The 25,323-nt window shown below is 37.3% G+C and overlaps 1 protein-coding gene and 1 long non-coding RNA gene across 12 annotated transcripts in view; one reads left to right on the top strand and one right to left on the bottom strand.

Annotated features, from left to right (window-relative positions):
- Window positions 1–19,057, bottom strand: part of LOC113442421 (uncharacterized) — a 28,127-nt gene extending 9,070 nt beyond the window's left edge. The window contains exons 1-7 of one of the 2 annotated variants that reach the window (XR_015740133.1): window positions 18,700–19,057; window positions 16,843–16,945; window positions 16,178–16,228; window positions 15,033–15,169; window positions 6,515–6,640; window positions 6,005–6,100; window positions 351–471 (exon numbers count right to left, since the gene is read on the bottom strand). This is a non-coding gene — a long non-coding RNA (uncharacterized LOC113442421). The remainder of the gene's footprint in view (window positions 1–350; window positions 472–6,004; window positions 6,101–6,514; window positions 6,641–15,032; window positions 15,170–16,177; window positions 16,229–16,842; window positions 16,946–18,699) is intronic. The other variant, XR_015740134.1, reaches the window with a different exon arrangement.
- ZEB1 (zinc finger E-box binding homeobox 1) overlaps window positions 17,132–25,323 on the top strand; it is a 91,171-nt gene continuing 82,979 nt past the window's right edge. For 6 of the 10 annotated variants that reach the window (XM_026709986.2, XM_026709984.2, XM_087916559.1 and 3 more), the window contains exon 1: window positions 17,132–17,208. In XM_026709986.2, the coding sequence (XP_026565771.1) occupies window positions 17,151–17,208 (58 nt within the window). In that variant the 5' untranslated portion in view covers window positions 17,132–17,150. Of the gene's footprint in view, window positions 17,209–18,311; window positions 18,568–19,070; window positions 19,140–19,222; window positions 19,582–25,323 lie in introns of those variants that run through there. The other 4 variants (XM_087916557.1, XM_087916556.1, XM_087916563.1 and 1 more) reach the window with 3 other exon arrangements.

The raw sequence follows: 25,323 nt of genomic DNA, 5'->3' as shown, positions 1-25,323 counted from the left end.
GTACTTGATCTCAGGAGGGCAGGGGAGTGTGGCCGGAGTGGATGTGGCTGTGGTGGGCATCTCCACAGTGGGCATGGCCAGTTTCCTGCCTCCCACCTTCTCATCCCTAACTCACTCACTCCTTCCCATCCCCTCTCCCCGCCTTCCTTCCCTGCCTCCCTCCATCTTACACCAGATTCAGCAACTGAATCTGGTGCAAGATGGAAACAAATGCTTGGAGACTTTAGCAATATTTATTTCAAGAATCCTTAACATGAGAAGATGAAAGATCAGTTGTCATCCTGTGCATATTTACATGAAAGTAAACCCAACTGAACTTTTAATATACATAATTACATAGGATTACATACCTTAGTCTGCCTTCAAAGCAGCAATTCATTCTTTATTCTATTCGTGATGTTCTGATCTGATTGCCTTCTTTGCTGAGAAGAAACTCCTCATAGTTTGGACCAAAGGAGCTAGGTTAGAAATCTGTTTGATAAATAAAACAAAATGAGCTGTTGAAGAAAGTGAAACAGTTTTTCCTTATTTCAGAAATATTGAGCTGTCTCTTTTGAAAATGCTATGTGAAATAGTAGTAAAGTACTGTTAGATTACCCAGCAGTAATTGAACAACCTGTTGTTGCAGGATGACAAAAAAGAAAAAAAAGTTAAAAATTAAAAGCTGTTTTACAGATGATCCTTGACTTATGACAATTGGGATCAGAATTTCCATTGCTAAGCAAGATGATTGTTAAATTAGTGGTGTCTGATCTTATGACTTTTGCCATGGTTGTTATAAGTGAATGACATAATCAAACAAACGTAGCTTTCCCACTGACTTTGCTAATCACAAGCCAACTGGGAAAGTCACAAATGAAGATCATATAGCCCTGGGATGCTGCAATCCTTGTAAATATATGCCATTTGCCAAGTGCCTGAATTTTGAACTTGTGACTGTGGAGAGGAGGGGTTTTCACGTGATCAAAATTTGAACTCTTGGCAATTGGCACTTAAAACAGTTGTGTGAGAATTTGGACCATTTAACTTTGAACAGTCCTCAATCAATGATTGTAAATCAAGGACTACCTGTATATTATTAGCCTTTCACCCACTGAACCGGATATGTTTCTCAATTTTATTGTTATATTCAGATCTTGGAGATAAAACCAACATTTATATTTAAAAAACACAGATAATAATACACATGGACTCTTTTTAAAAGGCATGCAATATTACTTCAAAAGGGAGCATTTTCAAGCCAATTTCCTGAATTAGGCATCCAGTAATTTCTATCCTTGGAACTTTTCCTAGGCAACTCAATTTAATAGTCATAAACAAAGAGTGAATAACCATAATAACCAGTTTTCATGTAACTGTCTGAGGTCTCACAATATGCCATAACACATGGTTAATCATGGTCTACTGAATAAACCATATGTGGCAATGGTTTATAGTAGATCAAAACTCATAATCTGTAAACCTTAGTGGCTAAGGTACCACAACAGAGTCCTTCCAAAAAGTAAATCTAATGCTTTGAAAATTCAAGATACTTTTGCAGTTAAAAAACAGAAGAGAGACAGATTGGCTATAACAGATGAATGACATCTTCAGTGACATGTGGTTGTAAAATTATAAACATGAAAAAGAATCCTGTTTGCTAAAATAATTAGAGAAATCTTGTTAAGAGTTACACAACTGAGTGAGCCAGCTGTATAGAGACTGTTACTAAGAGAAAAATCTCCAAATGAACACAAAATGAGCAAGAACAAAATATTCAGGGAAAGCATAAAGTGTAGGAAAGCAAACTTAAAACAGCACATATATTACCGAAGGCAACAAAATACACCATATGGAAGAAAAAAGCCATTCTCAACAAATTAGTGTTTAATAACAAGGAAATAGCAATCATAGCAAACAAAAAAACAAAAGCATTTGTTATGCATCAGGAAACCTATTTGGAAAATAATTGTCTCAGGTGTATTAAGGTATTTGTTGTAATATATATTTGTAATCCATGAGAAGGCTTACTCTGAAGTATGGGACATCAGATGGTCTTTTGCCCTGTGGAAAAATAGGAAGGCTGGAAGGAAGGCATTATTTTCATACCTAAAATATGATACATTAAAGACTCATCGTTTTCTTCTGGCTTGATTTTTTTTTTTGTAGGCAAAACCCTATTTCAGAGATGAACAATCTGCATTCCCAGGGCTGCAGGATTCCAACATAAATTCTACAGACACAGAAGCAACACTGATAATTGTTCTTGCCATAAATAAATGCTGAAACAGGCTGCAGTGAAGGGAATAGCTAGAACAATCCTGGACTCAAAACCATTTACTTCTCCAATAACCTTCTGGATGGTCTTTCTCATTTAAGTTGGCCTGGAACTCAGATTTTTTATCACCGAGTTCACACATATGTGATTTATTTAGGCTGATCATCCTCAACTGCGGTTTAACATAATGAACTAGATCATTTCCTCTCTCATTCATTTAAAATAGAAGGGAAGACAAAAAAAAAAACCTTGCTGGGGTCAATGAGCTAGAACATGCCATCTGGCCACTTTAAACTAGCAAAGCCCTGGATCTTTATAGCTGCTCCACTATTTCTGGAGTTGCAATCCTCCATGGACTTCCATAGATTCATTTTCACTTAACTAAATGGGGATAACTTAGTAGGTATGCATGGATCACATTGTATATATAAAAATTAGAATCTTCAAGTTATTTTTAGCACTTGCATTTTGAGAATAGGGAAAGGTGGTAGAAATCTGAGAGCAGACCACATACAGCACAAATTATCTGATACCAATTCTACTTTCTTGTTCTCAGTCTCGTCCCTGCTGCAAAGTCACCAGTCCTCAGTGGCCCTTGTCTCTAGCTGATGTTGTCAAATGACATGTTGTTTTGTAGCAAGACAAAGATCCATGATCTTATTATGGATGAGACAGACAGCCTGGCAAGTATTACTGAGACTTAAGTGCTTTGTAACAAGACAAAGATCCATGCTGTTATTATGGATAAGGCAGCCAACCTGGCAAGTATTACTAAGATTCATCCCTCTTTGATATATGCACACCTGGATTCTGTTCATCAGCTATAATTCCAGGAGAATGCATTGGCAATTGTCATCAGGGAAACTTTAGCAGGTTTCTCAAAACTAGATGTGAGATGATACGGTTAAAGTTGGGCTCTAAGTAGTTGATTTATGTATAAGCTGACCAATTCCATCATATAGCTAGTAGTGAAGTCTCCAAAACTGATAGTTCTGAGAGAGATAAAGTTGCCCTTATATTATGTAAAGTGTTGTGGGACTCTCTATATTTCCATCAAAGTAGTATTCTTTATTCTCAACATCAGGAATGGATCTGACCTAGATTATTGAAGGTCCAATAGATATATATGGAATTAGATCTGCTCTAGATCTGGTGTTTGTTTGTTTTTCATCTTAAGGAGTTTGAAATATGAACTAAAACAGAAGACATTACCATTATTTATTAGTCATGATAAAGTCACTCTTGGCTTGCTTTTGTCTTGTTGATACTATCTTTGTACTATTCCCACCCCCAACAGTTACATCCTATTTGATCAATCAGCTGTAGCACCTAATGAATTTGAATTGATTTCAGAGAGAGTCTGAGGTTTTTCTTGGGATCTGGTAAACATTTCACAGCAATCCCTGCTTGGAATGATTGCATAATCAGATCTCCCATATGCAGCCTCTCTTTTTCACTGATCCCATGCAGGATTCTGATTTTTCCATGGCACTTCAGAAGATGAAACAACAAAAATACACCATTGGAGAAATACAAACAACCAACTCAACCAAGCACAGGTTAGAGTCCATATCAAGGATTGCATTGTGGCAAAAAGAACACTTCTCATTCACTCTTATCACATACACAAAAAGGCAGCAGTCCTGTTTAAACCATTCCCAAGTTGGGGAGAGTTAGGTCACAAGAATATCTACAGGGTGCTATGAATAATAATCGAGGAATCTTTATTTTATTTATTTTTAAAGTTTTTAATAGCTTTGATGTTTTTATTATTAATTGTACACTTGCTCAGAATCACATTCAGTGAAATAAGCAGCCATATATATGTTAAGTAAATAAAATATGATGAATTAACTTATTTAGATTACCTTTGAATTAGAGCAGGCACAATTGAATCAGCTGGACCATGTGCTATTACTCAATGATTCATCCTCTAACTCCTGAAAAAAATGGACAGGCTCCTTATATAAGCCACTCAGTTGCTCATTGGATTTATGTATCTATAGGTGAACTGTGGAAAATGCATCTGGTGGTAAATTTATCCTTGAGCAGAGCTGAATCTGCCTTTCTCGGAGAAAGTGGTAGTGCATCCTCTGCTTGTGAAATCATTGCTGAACTTGACAATCCTGGGCAATGTTTATCTAGTTTTCAACCTTCTCCTTTAGGATACATTTATTGAGAGAATGATTAGACTACAGCTCCAGCAGAGCCCAGGAGAAACAAATCATCTGGGACCCTTTATGTACTGTTTCATGCCAGGATGCAGTGTTCAAAGAACCTTGTTCATACTTACTTATCGCTACCTCAGAATTACAGGTTTTTGTGTGTGTCGCGACCTTTTTTTGGGAAATGAGCCTTAAACATTTGAAAAATGGTACTGGTTACCCCATTGTACACAGATGGGAAAATTTTGGTATGTGAGCCTATCAACAAATAGTGCATGCAAGAAAAAAAATGAGGCTAATGGTGACTCATCTTGGGGTCATACTGGAGGCTCCAAATATCAGATAGAACCTTGTCACATTAAGTTACATCATAAAAATGAGAATGATAAAGTTTAATTTTTAAAAAAGCATTGAATTCAATTTAATATTAACTCAAATTTGTTTTTGTGACCATAGAATGCTTGTAAATTACTATTTGAAGGTTCAGCATTAAATGTAAGAATGTAAATGTATGTCTTAATACCAAGAATTACTATTTAACCCCAGTTTTTCATAATGGTTTCTTCAAAATGGTGCAGTAAGAGTCATTATTGACTTTAGGCATCCATTTGAGCATACTTTCTATGTCGTTTTGTTTAGGATAGTGTGTGTATTTGTAACTCTGTCTTAGGCATAGGCAATGTAACAGATGTGGCAGTTGATGTTGGCGAAGCAGGTTTCCCGCAAACGCTCCTTGTCTTGAACCTTACTGTTGAATGAGTCTGGATGAATTTTATTTGTGAAACTTTAGCATATGGCGCATGATTGGACTGAAACTGCTTTGAACACATGGAATAATTTTTAAAATGTGCGGGCTTCATCTGGATGATTTTTAAATAGCTGGCATTGCTTGGCTTTTTCAGCAAACTTAGGAAACCGGTGAAAATAATTCTGCTGGTAGCATAGCACTTTAATTATGCTATGCACATTATCCACTTCTTGAATGCAAGAGTGGCCTGGTACAGAAAACTTCATTTCAATCCTTTCAATGTTTGGGTGTTTCTGAAAAAAATCTGTTATTGCAAAAGACATGTCTGAGTTCCTATTTTGTGGAATGCAGCTGTCACTCCATAATATTAGATGCATTGCATGTGGTTGATCTTGCACTACATTTTCCAAAATTTGTACCATGGCACTAGCTATATCGTTTCCAGCACATCCTCCCATTAATTCCATCCAAACGGAACAGTACTCTTGTCCTGTATGTGATGTGTGAGCAGTCATATTGTACAAGTTAAGTTTATGCTTGTAAAAAAAACTGCTTCTACCAGATTTTGGTAAAGTGATGACATTCTCCATGCCAAAACACATTACCAGCCTAGTTTTGTCTCCTCTTTCTTCCTGTCTGTGATCTCTCATTAAATTCTTCCGTTGGATTTATGAATCATATTTCTTTTGTAGCATCTCTTCTACCTGCCCAATTGAAGAGGCAATTTTATGTTCCTTGCAAAGGTCACAGCATTTTTATTTTTTTTTTGGTATGTGGAATGCCAGGTTAAATTCATTGTTGAATACAGTTTGATAGTAAGAGAGTTTGACTCACTCATTTTCAATTAAAAGTTCCATATCCAATTGGCCATCTTCAGTTTCTGGAACATACTCAGATCCACTTGGTTCATATAAGTCTGAACTTGCTTCCCTATCATGGAAAAGAAACATTATTTCAGTATTCATGTGTTCAGAAACGCAGGCAACACTAGGTGCTGCAGGCTCCATCCTTGCTCCATCACATGGGAGCAGCCAAGCACACCAATTGGCTAATGCAAATAGAACACTGTAGTTCTGAGTTTTCATGTGATAGTGTAGATAGAACCTTGTAATTTTGCTATTTGTGGTGAATCTATTTAGAAATTTTACGAAATAAGTTGTTAAAAGGTTAAGTCATGGTAGATAGATTCTTGTCACTCTTAACTCATTTTTGACAAAAATTCTGAGGTAGCGTTATGTCCTTTGCAGGATTTGGCTCATGAAATTGTCCTAGTTCTTCTTGCCAATAGAAATTTCTTAATTAGCTTCAAAATTACACATCATCTATTACTCCTGAGCCACTTACCAAGTAGAAGAGGTAACCTAAAGTTGGCCAGGCTCTGTTTATTGATATGTTCCTTGGAAGTATGTTTCCTTTTTGTATGCATTCTCTTTTAAATTACCATTTACACATTCTCTCAGCACAGGGTAGCTGTTGTGGGAATAATAGGAAGAAGAAGTATTATTTATTTATCAAATTTATATTGCTGCCTATTTGCCCATGGTGACTCAAGGCGGCTTACAGAATATAAAACCACATTTAAAACAATAAAAATTAGCAAAAAGAATCGAGTAAATTAATATAGCACAATATAACAAAATCACCCCCATCTCCACCCACTGCCCCAGCGACAGCAGATCACACGAGCCATTTAATGAGCTTAATCCTGCACTGAGCTCCCCAGCCCCGCTGGCAAAACCAGGTCTTCAGTGCCTTCCAGAAGAGTATTAGAGTGGGGGCCATCTCTAATCTCTGTAATGATGTTACAGAGAGAGGGAGCTACCACAGAGAAGGCCCTTCTTCTGGGCTCCACCAGGTGTATTTCCCTGGGGATGAGATCCGCGGCAAGAGACAGTCCCTTGGATAACCTGGTCCCAAGCCATGAAAGTCTTTAAAGGTGACAACCAGCACCTTGAATTGCACCTGGAAGCGAATCGGCAACCAATGCAGTTCCCGTAGGAGAGGTGATACACATTGGGTTTTACACAAAACCATGTGGGCAGCTGCATTTTGCACCAACTTCCAGATGCTCTTCAAGGGCAGCCCCATGTAGAGTGCATTGCAATAATCAAGATGGGAAGTGACTAGAGCATGAGTGACTGTGACTAGGGACAGTTGGTCCAGGAAAGGGCATAACTGGCACACAACCCAGAGTTGCGCAAAGGCCGTCCTGGCCATGACTATCACCTGCTCTTTGAGAAGGAGTCCTGAGTACAGGAGAACCCCTAGATTACACACAGGGTCTGTTTGGGATAGTGCCACACCATTAAAAACCAAAAATGCCAATTCTCTGAGCCAACTAAACCCAAACCCAGAGCCACTTGGTTTTCCAAGGGTTTAGTTTCAACCCGTTGTTCCCCATCCAGCCCCTAACAGCCTCCAGGCACTGTGAGGGAGAACATGGCACTTAACTTACCATGGGCTGAGACACACAGCTGAGTATCATCAGCATATTGGTGATATCTCAGTCCATGGTGATGGATGATCTCACTAAACAGCTTCATATAAATGTTGATCAGGAGCAAAAGAAAGTACTGAGCCCTGCAGAACCCCTTAAAGCAGTGGGAAAAGGCTGGATCTCTCCTCTCCTATCAACATTGACTGAGAGCAGCCGCAGAGGAAGTGAACCAGGATAGCACAAGGCCTCCCACTCCCATCACCCAAATCCGCTCCAGGAGAATACCATGGTTGATGATATCGAAAGCTGCTGAGAGGTCAAGTAGAGCAAGGATGGATGCACTAGTCTATCCTGTTCCTGTCAGAGATCATCCAAAAGTGCATCTAATGTTGTTTCTGTCCAGGCCTGAATCTGATTGGTAGGGGGTTGAGATAATCCGTTTCATCCAGAAACCTCAGGAGCTGCTGTGTAACCGCCTTCTCCACAATATTCCCCCAAAAGGGGAGATTGGAGACAGGTCAGAAATTATCCAACTGGGTGGAGTCCAGTGATGGCTTCTTAAGAAGAGGGCAGACCACAGCCTCCTTAAAGTGTTGGGGCACTGCCCCCTCCTCTAGGGAAGCATTAATCACCACCAGAGTCCACCCGCCTGTCACCTCCTGGGAAGCTTTCACAAGCCAGGAGGGACATGGGTCTAAAACACAGGTGCTTGTTCACATACTCCTTAGGATCCTGTCCACTTCCTCAGGAGCAACAGGGTCACTGTTCCCAGATAACAGGGCAAGAATCTGCTTCAGGGGCTTCCACCGGACCAGCAACCATGCCGGCATCTAACTGGGAATCAAGTCTTTATCTTCCAGAAAATCCGCAAATTCCTCAACGCGCCCCTTCAGGTGGGCCTCAATTTTCTCCTTCCTGAGGAGGCAGATCACTTTAGGTATGTTTACTATCTTGAGTTACTTATAAAAATAATAAAGATGGGATATAAATAAAAAGTGTAAAACACTAATACTATTCATGCTTTATCTATCTTTAGGGATCTATTTAAGTTAAACAACTACATATTAAAGCATTAAACAATTCCCAGAATTTAAATGTAGGTATGCTTAAGGCATTAATTTTACATTTGGACCAATGTAATTTACATTTTATTTCACATTGCTTTTCACAAAGAATGTTTCTTGTGTTCATTGCACTTGTGTATATTAAAGCCCAGAGCCTTCTCATTTCTTAGGTTGTATAACGTATTTTGGAAAATGCATTCGAGTGTAATCCAGCTAATGCATAAGATGAGCATCAGGTTTTATTTATATCAGCTCTATTAACTTGTAAAAACATCCTAGCTTTTTCTAGGATAACATGTGAAGAGACAAGGTGGGAATACTAGACATGGCTATAAATATCTAGAATGGCTTTTCCAACTTCAAATTTTCCTTGAAAAGAAGCAGAGCTTATTTTCAGATAGACAAAGCAGAAGACAAGACAATTGTCCTTGTTCTCAAGAAATAACAATATCATAAAGTTGTGACATAATTATGCCCACTTCCAAAGTTAAGTATTCACAGGGCACTTCCAAATTGCAATTGTATTATCCCCAAATTTATCAAAAGCAATTTGAAAATCATCCACAATCATCTTCACTATTCCCAGCTTTGAAATATAGAGAACAGTAAGTACAGAATATCATGAAATCATTGCCATGTTTAAGCTGCCATCAATCCTAGAATTAATAAAAAGAATCACCTTAACTCCTTCAACATGAAAAAAAGGAAATTAAATTACTCGCACTTCCATGACTTCACTTAATATTATGTGATTTCTCTGATCATATGCAAAAAAAGAAAGTTTCCTGAATCATAAGAAACTGTGAGGCTCTTAACTCACTTTAGGGCAGGATCTTCAAACTTGATAGCTTTAAGACTTGTGGCCTTCAACTCCCAGAATTCCTCCTCCAGTCATGTTAGCTCAGGAATTCTGGGAGTTGAAGTCCACAAGTCTTAAAGCTGTCAAGTTTGAAGACCCTTGGGAGTCTATAGCTCAGGAAGTGGAAGTCATAGAGAAGCAAAAGCTATTCCAAACGGGGAAGTCACAAGTTTCAGACTAGTCCTTAGCTATTACTTTCTAGAAAAAGATGCATATGATTTAAGGAGATACTGACAGGTGCTTCATGGGTTGCCTATGCATGCTCAAAGCATTGCACAGCCCACAAAATAACCCTTTGGCAATGTTTACATCTATCCTATAATATAATGAGGAATATTTTGCAGTCTTGTCTAATCCAAAAATTGTGGGCTTATTGTGTTGCCATAATTTGTACTATTTATGCCATCTCTATAAATTATACTTATATTATTACCAGATTATTTTAAAGATGTGGTTTCAATATATTATACATATATTAGCATTACCATTTTAATATACATATATTAGCATTACCATTTTAACAAATCTACATAGTGGTATTCTGTAATCCTATGCAATATCATTTTTATGCATATTCTTACAATGGCAAAAATATTTTACCTATAGTGTAACACAGATAGGATTAATTTAGTTTGAGTTATAAACAAATTTATTTGTTATCAAGGATTCCCAAACTCCCAAATGGTATTTGTAATTTTTAAAAATACTTAGTCAAAAGGCTAATCTATTGTTTTATTCAAATGAACAAAATGCTTCATGTATAGTATTTTTTTTCTTCTGTTCAATCATGTCTGATTCTCATAGGAAAAATCTGGACAAAGCTTTTCAGAAGTGGTTGGCCATTGTCTTCTTCCTAGGCCAAGACTGGCCCCAAATCATACAATTGTCAAAAAGCAGGACCAGAATCACAATCTCTGGTTTGTAGCCTGATATTTTAACCACTATACCAAACTGACTTTCAACCAGGATATAGCATACTTCAAAAGTAGCAAACATTATTCAATGGCTTTGAATGATAAATGAATGATAAAACCATTCTATTATTATTCAACTATGAAATGTAACCTTTAGATAGTGTCCACTATAGAAGTTTTCCAATAGATCGCTACTACTATTTTGTCAGGAGCCATGATCGTTGACTGGGAATTCTAGGAAATCACATACTTAACATATCTGATGTCAAAAAAGGTTGAGGAAGATAGTTTTATAACTTGCTCCTCTATTCACCAGGGAATAAGTTTAGTAAACTTGTGTTCAAAGTATACGGTATAAGCATAGGGCTACATTTGATTTATGGTAGAACATTTAGTAGAAATTTTTCAAATTTGAAGGCAAACCCTATAGTTTTTTTAAAAAATTACAGAATTAATGTTTCATTGTATTTAAAATGTCTAAGGCTAGTTACAGCATCTGTACAAGAGGAGGAAGTGATAACAACGTGATCTACATGTCTTACATGTCTCTCAACAATTATCCATTTATGTAAATGACATATAACATCCTTTCCAAAATAATATAATTTTAAAAAGTACCCACACACATATATGTTATAAATATAAAGGAGGTTTTTAGGAACGAGGTTCTTCTGAAGTAAATAAAATATTTTATGTATCAGTTTTTCTATGTGTGTATCTGTTATGTCTAACATACCTGTAGTTTTCATTTAGCGACTCTTTACACTTATGATGGTAATGAAAAAGTAACTTTGCAATCAATTTTCACATGTACAATCTCTACAAGTCTATAAAGCCAAGGAAAGCTGAAGATAGTAAGCACAGTCATAGGTTCTCTTAGTGACTGCTTTACTTAATAACCAAGTTGCTAGTTACATCAGAGATCGTCAAATCAGAACTACCAATCTGGTTTGTCAATAAACTACATTAGATAAACAGATAAAGAATATGTATACTATGTGAAGCAGATGTATGATGAAATTGCAGTCAGACTGCATTTTAAAAGCAATTGGTAAATTTGTATTGTATTTCCAGTATGCAAAACAAAATTCATTTTTCAAAAATTTGAAATTCAAACGTAACTCCTCAGTAAACAATTATGCTTATCAGAATGTTTACATAAAAATGCTTATGTCAATCAAGTTTTAAAAATATTTTACATTGGCAGGAAGCATGTAAATATTTTATTAAAACTTTTTTTCCTTATGGAACATGTATGAGAATAGTTACATGAAAATATGACAGTTATTATATCTTCTGTAGCTTCTTTGAAATGAAATTCCCTCAAGATTTGAATGGCTCCCAATCTAGAGTACTAATGTTTGAACAGCCTGGGGTCTTTTTGCCCAGGCCTTTGGAATAGGTGACTGAAGTCCTCTTTAGATTGTATGTGTTTTATTCTTACCCTGATTTCTCATCTGTACTTTATTTTTATTTTTTTGTTTTTACTCTTTTAACAATTTGTAATACGCTGAAATATTTTTATTGACCCTAACCTTTGTTTATATGGGTTATTGGGTTTTTCCAATATTATTATTTGGTTTTAACTTCTTCTGTGCTGCTGTCAGCACCAAAAATAGACCAGATGAAGCTTTCTTTTTTTTAACAAAGAAATGGTGGTGAAGCTGAACTGATGGACTTATGGTAAAATAATAACTGCTAATTTTGGTGATCCTATCCTCAAGTTTAAGGAAGAACTAGAATCTGCCACTGGTTTACATATTTACAACTAAAAGATTTAAATTAGACAAAAAGAGCTATGAGTTTGACTCTGTTAAAAATTAATTGGAAATCGTACTGTGTGGTAGTGATGAACATATTATTGCTAAGGTTCATAAAGTTACTGAATTTTAATTTGGAAAGTGAATATGTAAAGCAGTGTAATTCAATGAGCAATGAGCAATGGAAGAATACTTGGATAAAAGGTTTAAAATTTACATTAAATTACAATCTAAAAGAAAAATTTTATATAATGTATCATTGGTATTAACACCAGATAATTTATCAAGAATGTATAATTTCAAATGAATGTTGGAAATGCAAATGTAAAGAAAGGACTTTTTATAATATATGTGGACATGTCATAAAGCAAAGAAATTTTGGAGTAGGATTCATATTCCATGGTAATACAGAAGATTCTAAAAGTGAATATAAAGATAAACCCAGAAACTTTTCTCTTGGACTTAATGGAAAAAGACTTGGGAAAAAATTGGAACGTTTATGTTATATAGGTTGACGGGGCAAGATTACTTTTATGCACAAAAATGAAAGGACACTTTGATTCCCCCCATGGATGAATGGTTGCAAAAGCTGATTGAGCTAGAGATGGCTAAATTGACTGCTTTGAAAAAAGAAAAAAACACAAGTACTTTTGTTTCTACTTGGAAACCACTTCTGCACTTTGGGCTTGAGATGGAAAAAAATGAAATTCTAATTTTGGATTTTACTGATTAGATAGATTTGTTGTTATATAAATGGCTAGTTTATACTATTAAGTAAAAGTAAAAAGTTGAGGTTCGATGTTACTTCTTATTTTACTACACCAAAGGGAGTTGGAAGTCAATGCCTTTTCTTTATTTTTCCCTTCTTCTCTACACTTTTCTCTTCCTTTTTCCTTACCCTATTTTTCCTATTGTTTGCTTTTGCTTTTTATATTATAAATAAAAAGGATAAAAAAGAAAAAAAAGAGGTAGAGACTTGAGCTCCATTGTCTACATAACTTGAGATCCTCTACCTATGAATATATATATTCATATCATCTGTTACTTATGCATTAGTCTCTCGCACCTTTTTGAGATGTGCAACTTTTTGTTTTATGTCAGGATCTTTCTCAATATTCTTTGGAGAGAGTTCCAGCAGCATGTGCTGTCTAATATATATTGCAGAAAGTCATAATCATTTGCTTTGGATCCTATGTTTGATTACACAATAGGTAGGCTAAATTATGTATACTGAGATTGGCTATAATCACAGACTTTTGCCAGTCTCATTGTGCTCTTCCTCGTCCTCATACTTCAGAGAATTAGGGAGGGACTAAGCTGTTTTCAAATGTTATCTTGCTGTTCAGGACTCAAAAAGCTTTTGGAATGGTTCCTGCATATTTCCATGAAGGTCATCTTTCCCATTCTCTACAATCATTGCACTAAGGTTAGGGTTGCAGTTAGATGGGTGGCCATGTAAATTATTTCAATGAATAAATAAAATGTCATTGTGACACAACTCTGCTTCTTTTATCTGACCCAAAAACCAAGAATGCAGAGCTCCCATCATCAACTGACAATGCACATTTATTATTTTGAAAAACAAATGCGTAGTTTTGACATAATCAAGGTTAATTGTCTATGAGTCTGGGGAAAACAACAAATAATCAGATTTACCAAAGCCACAGAAATCTGCAGGATAAACACTGGGGGAAAGAATTCTCTTTTAAAAAATTGAAGGACATGGACTTAAATGTACACGAATTTTTATATTCAGCTACTAACCATATTCTAATCCATTTTGAAACTCTTGTAGGGTAATAATTAATATTGACTGCAAATTATTCTATGGTATAACCTATTTTTAAGTACACGAAAAATACATTGCTGTCACTAATCTGTAGAGGGACTGGAACTAACTTTTAGAACCCTGATGGTGAACCTATGGCACGCGTGCCACAGGTGGCACGCAGAGCCATTTGTGCAGGCACACAAGCCTCTGGCAAACTTACCTCATTGCACATGTGCATGCCTCCTAGCTGATTTTCGGCCTCTGATGCATTTTTTTGGCTTCCCAGAAGCTCAAGGGAAGCCTCTGCAGCCTTTGGAGGCCGAAAACCAGGCCCATTTCATCACTTCCTGTATTTCCAGAAATACTGGAAGTGACAAAATGGGCCTGTTTTTTTGGCCTCCAAAGGCTGCAGAGGCTTCCCTCGAGTTTCTGGAAGGCCGAAAAGGCCTCAAACGGGCCGAAAATCAGCTGAGAGGCACAGTGCAGGTAAGGGGGGAATCGCACGTACATGAGCAGGGTCTGTGGGGGTCCGTGCGCTTTGCTTTGTAGGTGCTAGCACGCGTGCGTGAGAAATTTTTGGCATAGGAGCCCCAAAAGGTTAACTACCACTGTATTAGATCAAATGAAGATGTAAATCAGGGGTGTCAAACTCGGATCGCCACAGCGGCATCACATGATGTAACAGGATTTTTTCTGCCCTCTCCTAAACTGGACAGGGGCAGGGGTAGCACATGACGCATCTGGCCAGCAAGTTTGACACCCCTAATGTAAAGTATTATAGATCTGGAAAAAGAATGGCACTCTAATGCACAGGTTTTTAATCAGAAGAACACTGTTATCATTCTTGTAAATAGATGAAATTCATTATCTTCTATATTCTAATTTTATACCAGTTTATTCCAAACTACTTAGTAGGATTTAAGTTTTTAAAGTGTGCTTTCTATTTAAGATCTCCTTTCTGGATATTCCAAAATTCCAGGTAATCTAGCAACCATAAATTTCAATACCATTCAAGCATGAAAACAGTGGCCATTTCCATTGATAAAGATATACTTACTTATAATTAGTGTTTGGGAAATCTCTAATAATAGGTGTCTTAGACAGAAGCAGGCCAGCTATTTTTTTTAATTCCAAGATTTTGGTAATCTCCGAAAACATTCTCCATTTTCTCTTCTTTTCTTGGGCCCAATGACTCTGTCAAAAAAAGTTATTTTTCAGTATTAGGGATTTAATAGTTTTCTTTAACATTAAGGTCATTATCATATTCAGTATTATTTCGCGTTATATTGGTCACTGCAAATAAAGAAAAAGGGGAAGTAACTTCATACAGGTTCAAACTAGTAGTCCTTTTGATTGTCAGTTCCAAAATGAAAATTTTAACTGAAGCACTAAAGACTAAAGCAGGAAGTTTTTGTGCAACTGCAACTAGTTATGACTATTATAGAGCCCCAAACTTCTGTTGCTAAGTGGAGTTTGTCCTATTTTATGACCTTCTTGCCACAATTGTTAAATAAATAAATAAACAAACAAACAAACAAACAAATAAATAGCTGCAGTTGTTAAGTTACAAACTGAGCTGAGTGAAAATGTGAAAAACAGCCATAAGTTACTTTTTTTAGTGCTCCTGTAACTTTAAATCATCACTAAATGAATGGTTGTGAGCTAAGGACTACTTGTATTACCCATAATAATCAGAATTAAAACCCATTATTTCAGAAATATTTTCTTCTAAGTTCTTATATATTATCAGAAAATATGTGAAGAAATTGACCAATCATATAAAATTATGATAGTATATACCAGGGCACTGAATGAAATTGCACCACAAGTGAGACTGACAATTGTTATTATATTTTGATTTTACTGATTCTTGATGTTTTTGATATTTTATTATTGATAATTACTTTAGTATTGTTATATAATATGAAATGTTTGTTAAGAAATGGGACATAATTTCACCTAAATGTATAGCAAGTGGAATACAGTGTTGGTTACCCCTTCTAATCTTCTATATTTATTCAAGGATAAATCAAATGTCAATTTGTTCCCAATTTCATTGGCTTTTCAAAAGACATGCCATAACCATTTTATTGCAAGAAAAAAAGAAGTCTGTCTTTGTACTTGTTGTGGCATAATCTTTTAGGGACTTGAATCCAACGCCAAACATTGTATAGTTGTGTCTAGGAAGTGTATTCTATTTACCTTCAGGAAATGCTGTTTTCCCTTTTATCATTTCAAACACCAGAATCCACTCTGTTGTTACCATGACAAAAGAAACAGATAAAAGGTTATGTATGTTTTTCTTCAGGGTCTTCTTCTGGAAGGGGACTTAGTACCCCACTCCATACATTTTACTATATGCAGGGGAGTGTGGGGGGGTGTTTGCTGATTTTTTTTTTTGAAGGGTAAACATCTAATGCCTTCCATAGCTGGAAGTTCTGGCATAGGGTACTTGGTGCCGTTATAATCGTGCTCGTTCGGGAGAACGCTCTTTTATAATGTGTTTCTTTTTACTTTTGCCTTCCTTTTAACTTTTTTTTCCTCAAGCGCTAGAGCTCCGTTTTATAAAAAAAAAATAAGTGAGAAAGGAAGGAAAAGTTCACTAACGAAGTTCTGGTGGTCGTCTGCCGTCTCAGAGGCTCTCTCTCCCTCTCCCCCCCGCCCCGGTCCGTCCGTCCTGCTCGGCGGCAATTCCACACGGGCTATTCCCGCGCGGAGTTCTGGCTTGGTGCGCCTGAGGAGACTCACCGCTCCTCGCCCCTCCCCTTGGGTATCCCTCCTGTGAAAGGAAACTCCTCTGCATCCCTTCGATCCCACCCCGCGCCCTTAGGGGTGTTCCGTCCCCCCCCCTCCGCAATAAACAGTACCTGCCTACTGGCGAGCTGAGAGAAACTTTTCCCTCCTGCCGGTTCAAACGCGCTGCCGTAAAGCGGTCGTCTCCCCTGGCAACAAGGTTCCGGCGGCCGAGGACTAGGTGTAGGAAGGTGATGTAAAAAAGTAAAAAAAAAAAAAAAAAGCACCACGCGCGCATGCATACACACACACACAGACAGACACACTCACACCAAACCTCCCAGTGTCGTAAACCAGGTCCGGGCGGGGGCTGAGGGGGGGAAGAGAGCAGGGGAAGGGGGGGAGGAGGTGACTGGAGCATTTAGACACAAGCGAGAGGATCATGGCGGATGGCCCCAGGTGTAAGCGCAGGAAGCAGGCGAACCCGAGGCGCAATAACGGTCAGTCAGCTTCGCCGGGCAGCGGCCCGAGCTTGGCTGGAGCCGCTCAAGGCGCCGGGCTGGATCGGGCTGAGCTGGGGTGGAAAGAGGACTGGGGAAGAGAAAAGGGAAGGAGGCGAGAAGTAGAAAGTAATTGCCCGGGAGCTCGTCCCTAGGAGTCCGGGTCCCTCTGCACCGTTAGATCCGCTACCTGCTGCCTGCCTCTCGCCCGCTCTGCGCTCCCTCCCTGCCTGGCTGCTGCTTCTCCGCCTAGCGGTGCCTCCTAGCTCAGCCGGCTGCCTCTCTTCTGCCCGGGGACCGTTACTCGCCGTCCGCAGCCACCTTGCCTCCCCTTCCTCTGCTTCGCCAGCGGCCGCCGCCGGCTCCCCTCGCCCCGCTTTTCCCACTCCGGGGGAGAACTGAAGGGGTAACTGGGCAGCTCCGATCTCCCACGAGGGACGGCCGAGGCCGCTCCTTCTCCTCTCGGCCACCTCCGCAGCCCCAAACTTGCAAACTTATTACCTGAGCTGAGGCGGGTCCCGGCGGCTCTGGAAAGGGGGAGGCCGCGTCGCCCCGCTCCCCAAACTTTTCTGGGCGAAGGCTGTTGAAGGAAAAGGGGGATTCGCTCCCGGTCTCTTCTCCTCACGCCAGGAAAGTCGGTGGGAGACGCAGTGCTTTGTGCGGGGGGGATCCCCCCTTTTAGCGCTGCCTTTGCTTTCCCTCCCTCCCCCAGCCCCCCTTCCCCTCACATTTGGGGTGCTTTGGGAGGGGATAAAGGGGTTCGGTGGGGTTTGATCACTTTTTAGCGGAAGGTGGGACGGAGTGCGCGCGAACTAAGCAAAAACTCTTGGAGCAACGAAACGTCGAGGCAGGAGGACTGTAATGGGGACTCGGGTGTCCGAGAGGGTGGCGTATTTTGGCCCCGACGGAGGAGGAGGAGGAGATGGAAGCACTGTTGCTTGCTGCAGTGTGTATCGATTTGATTTTATTTTTCTTTGCAAGGGAAAACGCGCCACATGCGCACCCCCTGACATCGCCTTGAAAGGGACCCCCTCCTTCGCTCTCACTTTCCTCCCCCTCCCTCCTCTGCTCCCCCCACTCTTTCGCCTCCGCCTCTTTTAGTGCCTGCAGTGCATGTTGATTTATCTCCGTAGCCATTGAACATATTGTTTCTCCTCTTACACCCCGCCAACCTTCAAGATCTTGGCAGAACTATTAGAAGTGGGCTCCCCTCCCCCCCCTTCCTTTTCTCCTTTTCGCCTGATATCTTCTCTCCTTTATCAACGCGATGGGAAAGAAAAGCTCTCTTCGCTGTGGGTTAGGGAGGGAGCGTGAATCAGCCAAGTTTCCCTTTCTCTCGCCCTCTTCTTGGATTCCGAGGTACCTGTTTGTATAATAATCATAATAATGGGTGGTAACGATTTGGCCGATGCGGCCCCCCTCCGCGTCCCTCTCTCCTTCCCCGCTTCTTCGCAATGAACTGTTAACAGCCTATATAAGGAATGAGCTTACTTCTCCCATTTGTCTCTTTTTGTTTCTTTCTTCTTTTTTTTAAAGAAACGAGTTGAAAAGGGGGAAATAAACCCACCGAAGTTCCGTGTTGTTTGATTGACTCCCTTAATTTCTTCTAGAAAATAACGGGAAAGCGGATGATTTCATAGGATGTCAAACGGAGGTTTTGTAACCTTCCTTGGCAGTTTTTTTTTTTTGTTCGTCTGGCATTTCCTGTATACGGTTATGGATAGGAAGGTTTTTAGCGGTTGGTCCAAGATCGTGACGTTTTGCATGGGGTTTTTGATATCCCGGAGAAGGAATTATCGTTCCCTGGGCGGGAGGGCGCCATTGGTTATGAATCTTAACGTGCGAAATGCACATATAAACACCGGCCTTCTAACCAACTAGCAAGTTGACCTGGTGTCGATTCTGAAGTAGTAGTTCTTGTTCTGTTGTGGGTGGGTTTATTTATAGCACAAGTGTGTGTGTGTGTGTGTGTGTGTGTATGGGTGTGTGTAGTTATTTTCCTGTTTTAGACCTGTGTATATTTCATGTTGAGTCTATATTATAGGTAAGTTTGGAAAGAGCTGCTCTGTTGTTACCTTATTTAAAATGTTAATGATAGAGAAAAGGGGGCTTTTCTTGCTGACGACATGCTTGTGACATGCAAGTCTGAACCACCCAGTCTCTGGGCAGGATCTGTAAACATGTTTACCTGAGCAGGAAAGAAAATGCATTTTCTATTAAAAAATAGAAAATATTATTGGAATATTATTGGAATATTATATTTGTGAAGCTTATCAACAGATGCCTTGAGAAGTGCCTGAATATTTTGCTTTTGAGACCAGCTGAGAAAAAAAAAACGATTCTGAGGGCTGCAGCAAATGGCAACTTGTGCAGGTAGAAAAAAAATGGTGTGTGAGGTTTCTCTTGCATGCATGTCAGCTCTCTTCTGTCTGCTGCTTTCATTCTCAAGGGAGGGATTTATTTACCATGCTTGTTGTCAGTGTTTTTCCTTTGTGCTTAATACTAGAAAACCAGATTTGAGATTGTTTAGTGCAAATGATTTCTCTGCAGCATGCATGTTTTGTAGAAAACAAAAGATATGTAGGATATGTGCTATTCCAGGTATTTTAAATGTGATTTTTGATTGAAAATATCTCACCATGGGCTCAGGAGCAAAACCTTTGAACTATCATTGCTTCTAATTATAATATTTTAAAATAAATAACTTAATATACATTAATCATCACTGGAAAAGACTAGGTAATAGATACTGGATATTAGAGATTTCTCAACAGTAGAATCCTCTTTGACTTGCAAATGTTTACTGATCAAAATTACTGGGAGAAGTTAACCTCAATCTTTTCTTGCAAATAGGCAGTTGAAATTATTTCCATTCTTTATGTCTTCTATAAAGATGCCATTAATGGGTACTTTGTCTGTGCTAATCTTGTGCTTTAATTCTCTTAAGGCATACAGACTTACCAAAGTACATTTATTAGCTGCATCACAGATTAAAAACTATCATTGTTGAATGGACTAGAATATTATTTTAGATATTCATCTTTGCCCCATTGATGCCTCAACTTTTTTCTTACTCCTTCCTTGACAGTTTAAAGAGTATATATACACCCTTTTGTGTGTTATGTATATATTCGCTATCTTCCATTTTAATTTCTAAATGTAATTGCTGTGATATTCTCTTTTTGATTGGTATGCAGAACATGTTAATAAAAATACTTTAATACCACCAGAGGCCAATAAAAAGTTTGATATTTTCTATAAGATTAAATTCATTTCATATTCTTGATAAAAATGTAACTCCATATAGTTATAATCAAACCATAAGTATATGTAATGTTTAAGAAAGTTCTTAGCCAAACTTGTTTTGAAAGTCATAAATTTCATTTTCTATAGAAATTCTGTAGAAGTTTCAATGAAAATTTAACAATTCAAATTTCTTTTCTTCCTTGAATTTCTCTCACATTGTTTAATAGAATATGTAGTTGTATATTCAAGAATTAAAATACTAAATATATTTTATAGAATATATAGAATGGAAAAAATCTTTAGATATTGCTGACTGAAAGTTATTTTCTGTATTTTTTTCTAACAGACGAAGTGTATGTGTTACAAAAGCAAAAGACCTGAAATTGCTGAACCAAATTTGTTACCTACATTTCTCTTTAATAATTCCAAATACTTGTGAATAGTAGTCTTAAATATGAACACTGGAAATGTGACCACTTGCATTAGAAAATTTGCATAATTTGAGATATATCTTTCATATCAGAGTTTGTGTGTACTCAGACAAAATAAAAATAGCATCAAAGAATGACTTTTTAATTGATTTTATAAGAAAGTCACTTTTTATAAAATGTTAAACTTTATCTCCTGTTGAGTCCTTTATCTTCTAAAAGGGATGGACTGGAATCACTTTACTCATCTAATACAAGTTCAGATACCATAACGTATGTTGTTATGGTCATTAAACTTCCAAATATAGCTATACTGCTCTTGTCCCCAAGGGCGCAGTCTAATGTCTACAGAGGTTCTTCTCAGACTGTTTTGGCCTTAGTAATGGAGCAAGGCATGTCCTCCTTTTAGACTTATCTCACCCAAATTTAGTACTAGAACTGATGCAGTATTTAAATTTGTACTACTTCTAACGGAAAGTTCCTTCTGTAGATAGTCAGCTTGATAGCAGTAATTTATTTATTTTATTATATTTTTATCCTGCCTTTATTACTTTCTAAGTTAACCAAGTGGTGAACATATATGTCTGCATATATGTTTATTAATCATAATAGAAATCTAAATAATAACTTCAGCCATACTGTCAGACCTGAGGTCACAATATAGTTTATATAAATCATCTGGAGTATTTGAGTACTTCATTTGCATATACTAGACCCACATAGAAGAGAAGTCATAGAAGAGGAAGTATTTGGGTCTGAGTAAGCTTCAAGGAGACTTTAGAAGACTTCTAGGCCAGAGAAGAAACAACTATATATTTCTTTGCACGTAGGTCTGTATTTTTTTTACTCTAGTTGATCTCCATGAGCCCTTATCAAATGACTACACGTGTCTCAACTATGTATTTTGATATGCTGCCATATTATGTTGTATGAAATTTATATAACAGGACTGAAGAATTCTGTACTGCATATTCTCTATCTAACTTCAAGCAAATCACAATTCATTCTAATTTCTCTTATCTGAATTTGGCCAAAGGGGAATTTCAGTTTGACTCAGTCAAACTGAAAAAAATATGACTCAAAAAAATATGAAGAAATACATTAATAATAATCTGGTACAACACTGAATATATAAAAAATGAGTGCTTTAATAAACAACTATGACATTAACACTTTACAACCAAGTAAGTATTCAGATGGTAGAATGTCATGAGCCTAAAATACAAATGATAAGGAGTCAAGAACTTCTTTCCAAAATGGATCTTATTCTACTGAAAATCTTTGCCTTTTACCTTCATCTATCTTCCTGTTGATTGCTACAGGGCTCCAAGGGAGAATCTTAAGAACATGACTATATTATGAGAAGGTGTTTTAAAGACTGAGGCTGAGTTTAAAGAACAAGCAGTTCTCAGGTTGTAAATGGCTTTTATATAAGCATGTCACAACAGCTTGACTTGAAGGCCACCAAGCACTGCATCAATTAGTTAATTTGAAAGAATGGAAGGAAACATCCATGAGTTTAAATCCTTGCAAAAGATATAGAAATTTCTGATGTAATTGCATTACAGTGAATTGGGAGTTTATAGGTTCATTTTTGTCTGCAGTAATGATTCTAATCTAACCAGGATGTGTCTGTGAATCTTGCCAGAACAAGCTGAGTTAAGGATGAAGTGTTAGGAGATTGGTCTTTTTTTGTCAAGCCCAGGTGTACAAGGTGACAAGTACCCTTAGCAACATAGGGTATGAGGCAAAGGGGGGAAATATCAAAATGATACTTGGTATGATTGACTGTGTTACCTAAAGAACTTTTGCTGGTTAAATTCTTTATTATTAACATACATTTTTAATAAGCTACAATTTACTCATATATAAGATTTGGAGGCACTCAGTTGTTCTGTGGATATGGTTTAATATACAGTATATATATAGTAATACCACAATAGTAGTAAAGCATATGGGGAGATCATTAGATTGACTTTTTGTGGTTATGTTCACCCCTCACATTACATCATTATATAAGGAAACACAATCATTATGGTTTATAAGTCATGGTTTATGGCTTAGTGCTGCAAATTCTGGCAACAATATCTTGTTAGAGAAACCAAAGCTTAGCACATTATTTGGGATCAGGCAGATTTATGGAAATGAACTGTTTATTTGAGAGCTTTGAACAGCTGGGTTGCTAAACCACACTAATAATTATAATTGTGCTTCAGAACTTAAATTGACAACCTTTAGTGGGATAGTAATTTCTTAGTAATTTTCTAGGTAGATAAATAGGTGACTCTCTTAGGAATTCTTTCATTTTTCAAAAAGATTAAATCAGTACATGTAGTCTTTGACTTACAACAGTTCATTTAGGGACCTTTTAAAGTTACAACAGCACTGAAAAAAGTGACATGCCCATTTTTCACACTTACAACTACTGCAGCAACCCCATGGTCATATGATCAAAATAAAATTCAAACTCTTGGTAATTGGCACATGTGGGATCATGTGATCAGCTTTTGCAACCTTGTGACAAGAAAAAGCAATGGGGAAGCCAGATTCATTTAACAATTGTGTTACTAAACAACTACAGTGATTTACTAAACAATTGTGGCAAGATTGGTCATAAAATTGGGCAAAACTCATTTAACAACTGTCTTGTTCAGTAACAGAATTTTTGGGCTCAATTATAGTTGTAACCTGAGGACTACTTTTATTATTATTCTTTGTAGAAAAGGAGCATGCAAACTTTTTCAGGGTAAGATCATTTGGTGATTTAGTAATTGTACTCCACAAATGGACAAGACGGGGGGGGGGGGAGTTAAATTATGTTGTAATCATATTTTGACCATACATGAACTTCATTCTATCACATAAATATTTATAATTTCATAGCGACTTTTAGACAAGATTAGGAAAGTGGAGTTTATAGTTCCCCTGTGTAGAATGTGGAAAAACAGATTGTAGAGTTACATATACACATCATAACACAAATTTTGATTTCCCATAATTTTAGATTTCTGTATTAGTTTGTTAAACAAATGAATAATTGGCAGTTTCTAATACTGCTTGGCATATAGATTTGTTACATTTCTTGTTCCAGTTTTCATTTCATTGGAAAACATGATTAGTAGTAAGGCATTCTAAATGCACAGCTTTGTGTATACTTACATTGTACTGAATTCAGTGACATCCTTTAAGTTAGTATTTTAATAATGTTTCATTGAAAATCTCTGTACCATTTTAAAATTTCTTAGATATATCATGAAGGAAATACAATTAATAATCTCAAAGTAGTCAATTATCCACTCCTAATTCTTTCATTGGTGCACTCTGTATATTTAGACGCCAGTCTGAAATAATTAGTTCTGGGAATTTAGTCAAAATAAATTTAAATTGCTCACATCATTCCACTAACATTCCAATAGCAGTATCTGTAGAACACTTGTTATTTTCAAACATTTAAAATCAGTGCAAAGTTTACCGTTAGCAAAGAAAAACAAGATTAGATTGTTGTAATTATACATAAATGTTTTCCCTTCACTTGATAAAACAGGTAGAAAGTTGTTAAACATAAATGAAAACCTGTGCAATATATTAACGCATAGGAAATCGATATATAATGCATAGTATGGACCATGAAGTGTATGAACTATGATCCTAGTATTTTATTGATATTTTTAGAGCTTATATAGTTTTGTTCAGTATTTAGTAGCCATACATATTCTTCCTGGAAGTTTTTTATACCACATTTCTTGTCTTTCCAGGAAGAAGGGCAATGTTCCATCCCAGCCTTGTACATGTGCAGTTACCTATAGATACAGATAATGAACCCAATATCCACATAAGAGATAATGTTCACAAAAGATAAAGTATTATGCAATGGTAATAATGTTACTTTAATTCAAAAATAAACCTAAAATATCACCAAATCTTCACTTTCTAGCATGCAAAAATCTTGCTTGCAGTGCAGAAGAAATTCATCTAATTCAGTTTTCTCCCTTATGTGACTAGAACTCCTTTCCAATGTTCCTTATATTTGGGTACATTCTTCTTAACAATCAATAGTTTTGGTGACACTTGGGTCCTTCTAAATTTTGGTGGAACTGAAAACATTATTAGGAACCCAGCTGGCTAGTCAGATTAGAAGCAGGCAGGTAGCTTTGCAGCAGAAATGTTTTGCTGGAGCTAGGTTTTTTTTTATTGTTACTGTTTCAAAAATATATCTGACCTAGCTTGAATCGTATTTTTTTTCTTCCATGCCATAAATAGAACAAGATCAAAAGGGAAAAAAACTTGGTTAAAACTTCTAGATATGAGCTCTCAAGAAAACAAAGTAGATATTAGTTTCATAGTTACATTCCAGAGGGCAGGTACCACAACAAAGAAAATCTGCTTCTTGGGTCCTGCTGGATTAAAGTGCTTGATCAATGGAATGTAAACATCCAGTCAG

The sequence above is a fragment of the Pseudonaja textilis genome, chromosome Z (assembly GCF_049901715.1).
Source record: "Pseudonaja textilis isolate UNSWEBS1 chromosome Z, rPseTex1.2, whole genome shotgun sequence".
In the NCBI taxonomy this organism is placed as follows: Eukaryota; Metazoa; Chordata; class Lepidosauria; order Squamata; family Elapidae; genus Pseudonaja; species Pseudonaja textilis.
Note: the sequence above shows the minus strand (reverse complement) of the source record. Positions and strands in the feature narration are given on the sequence as shown.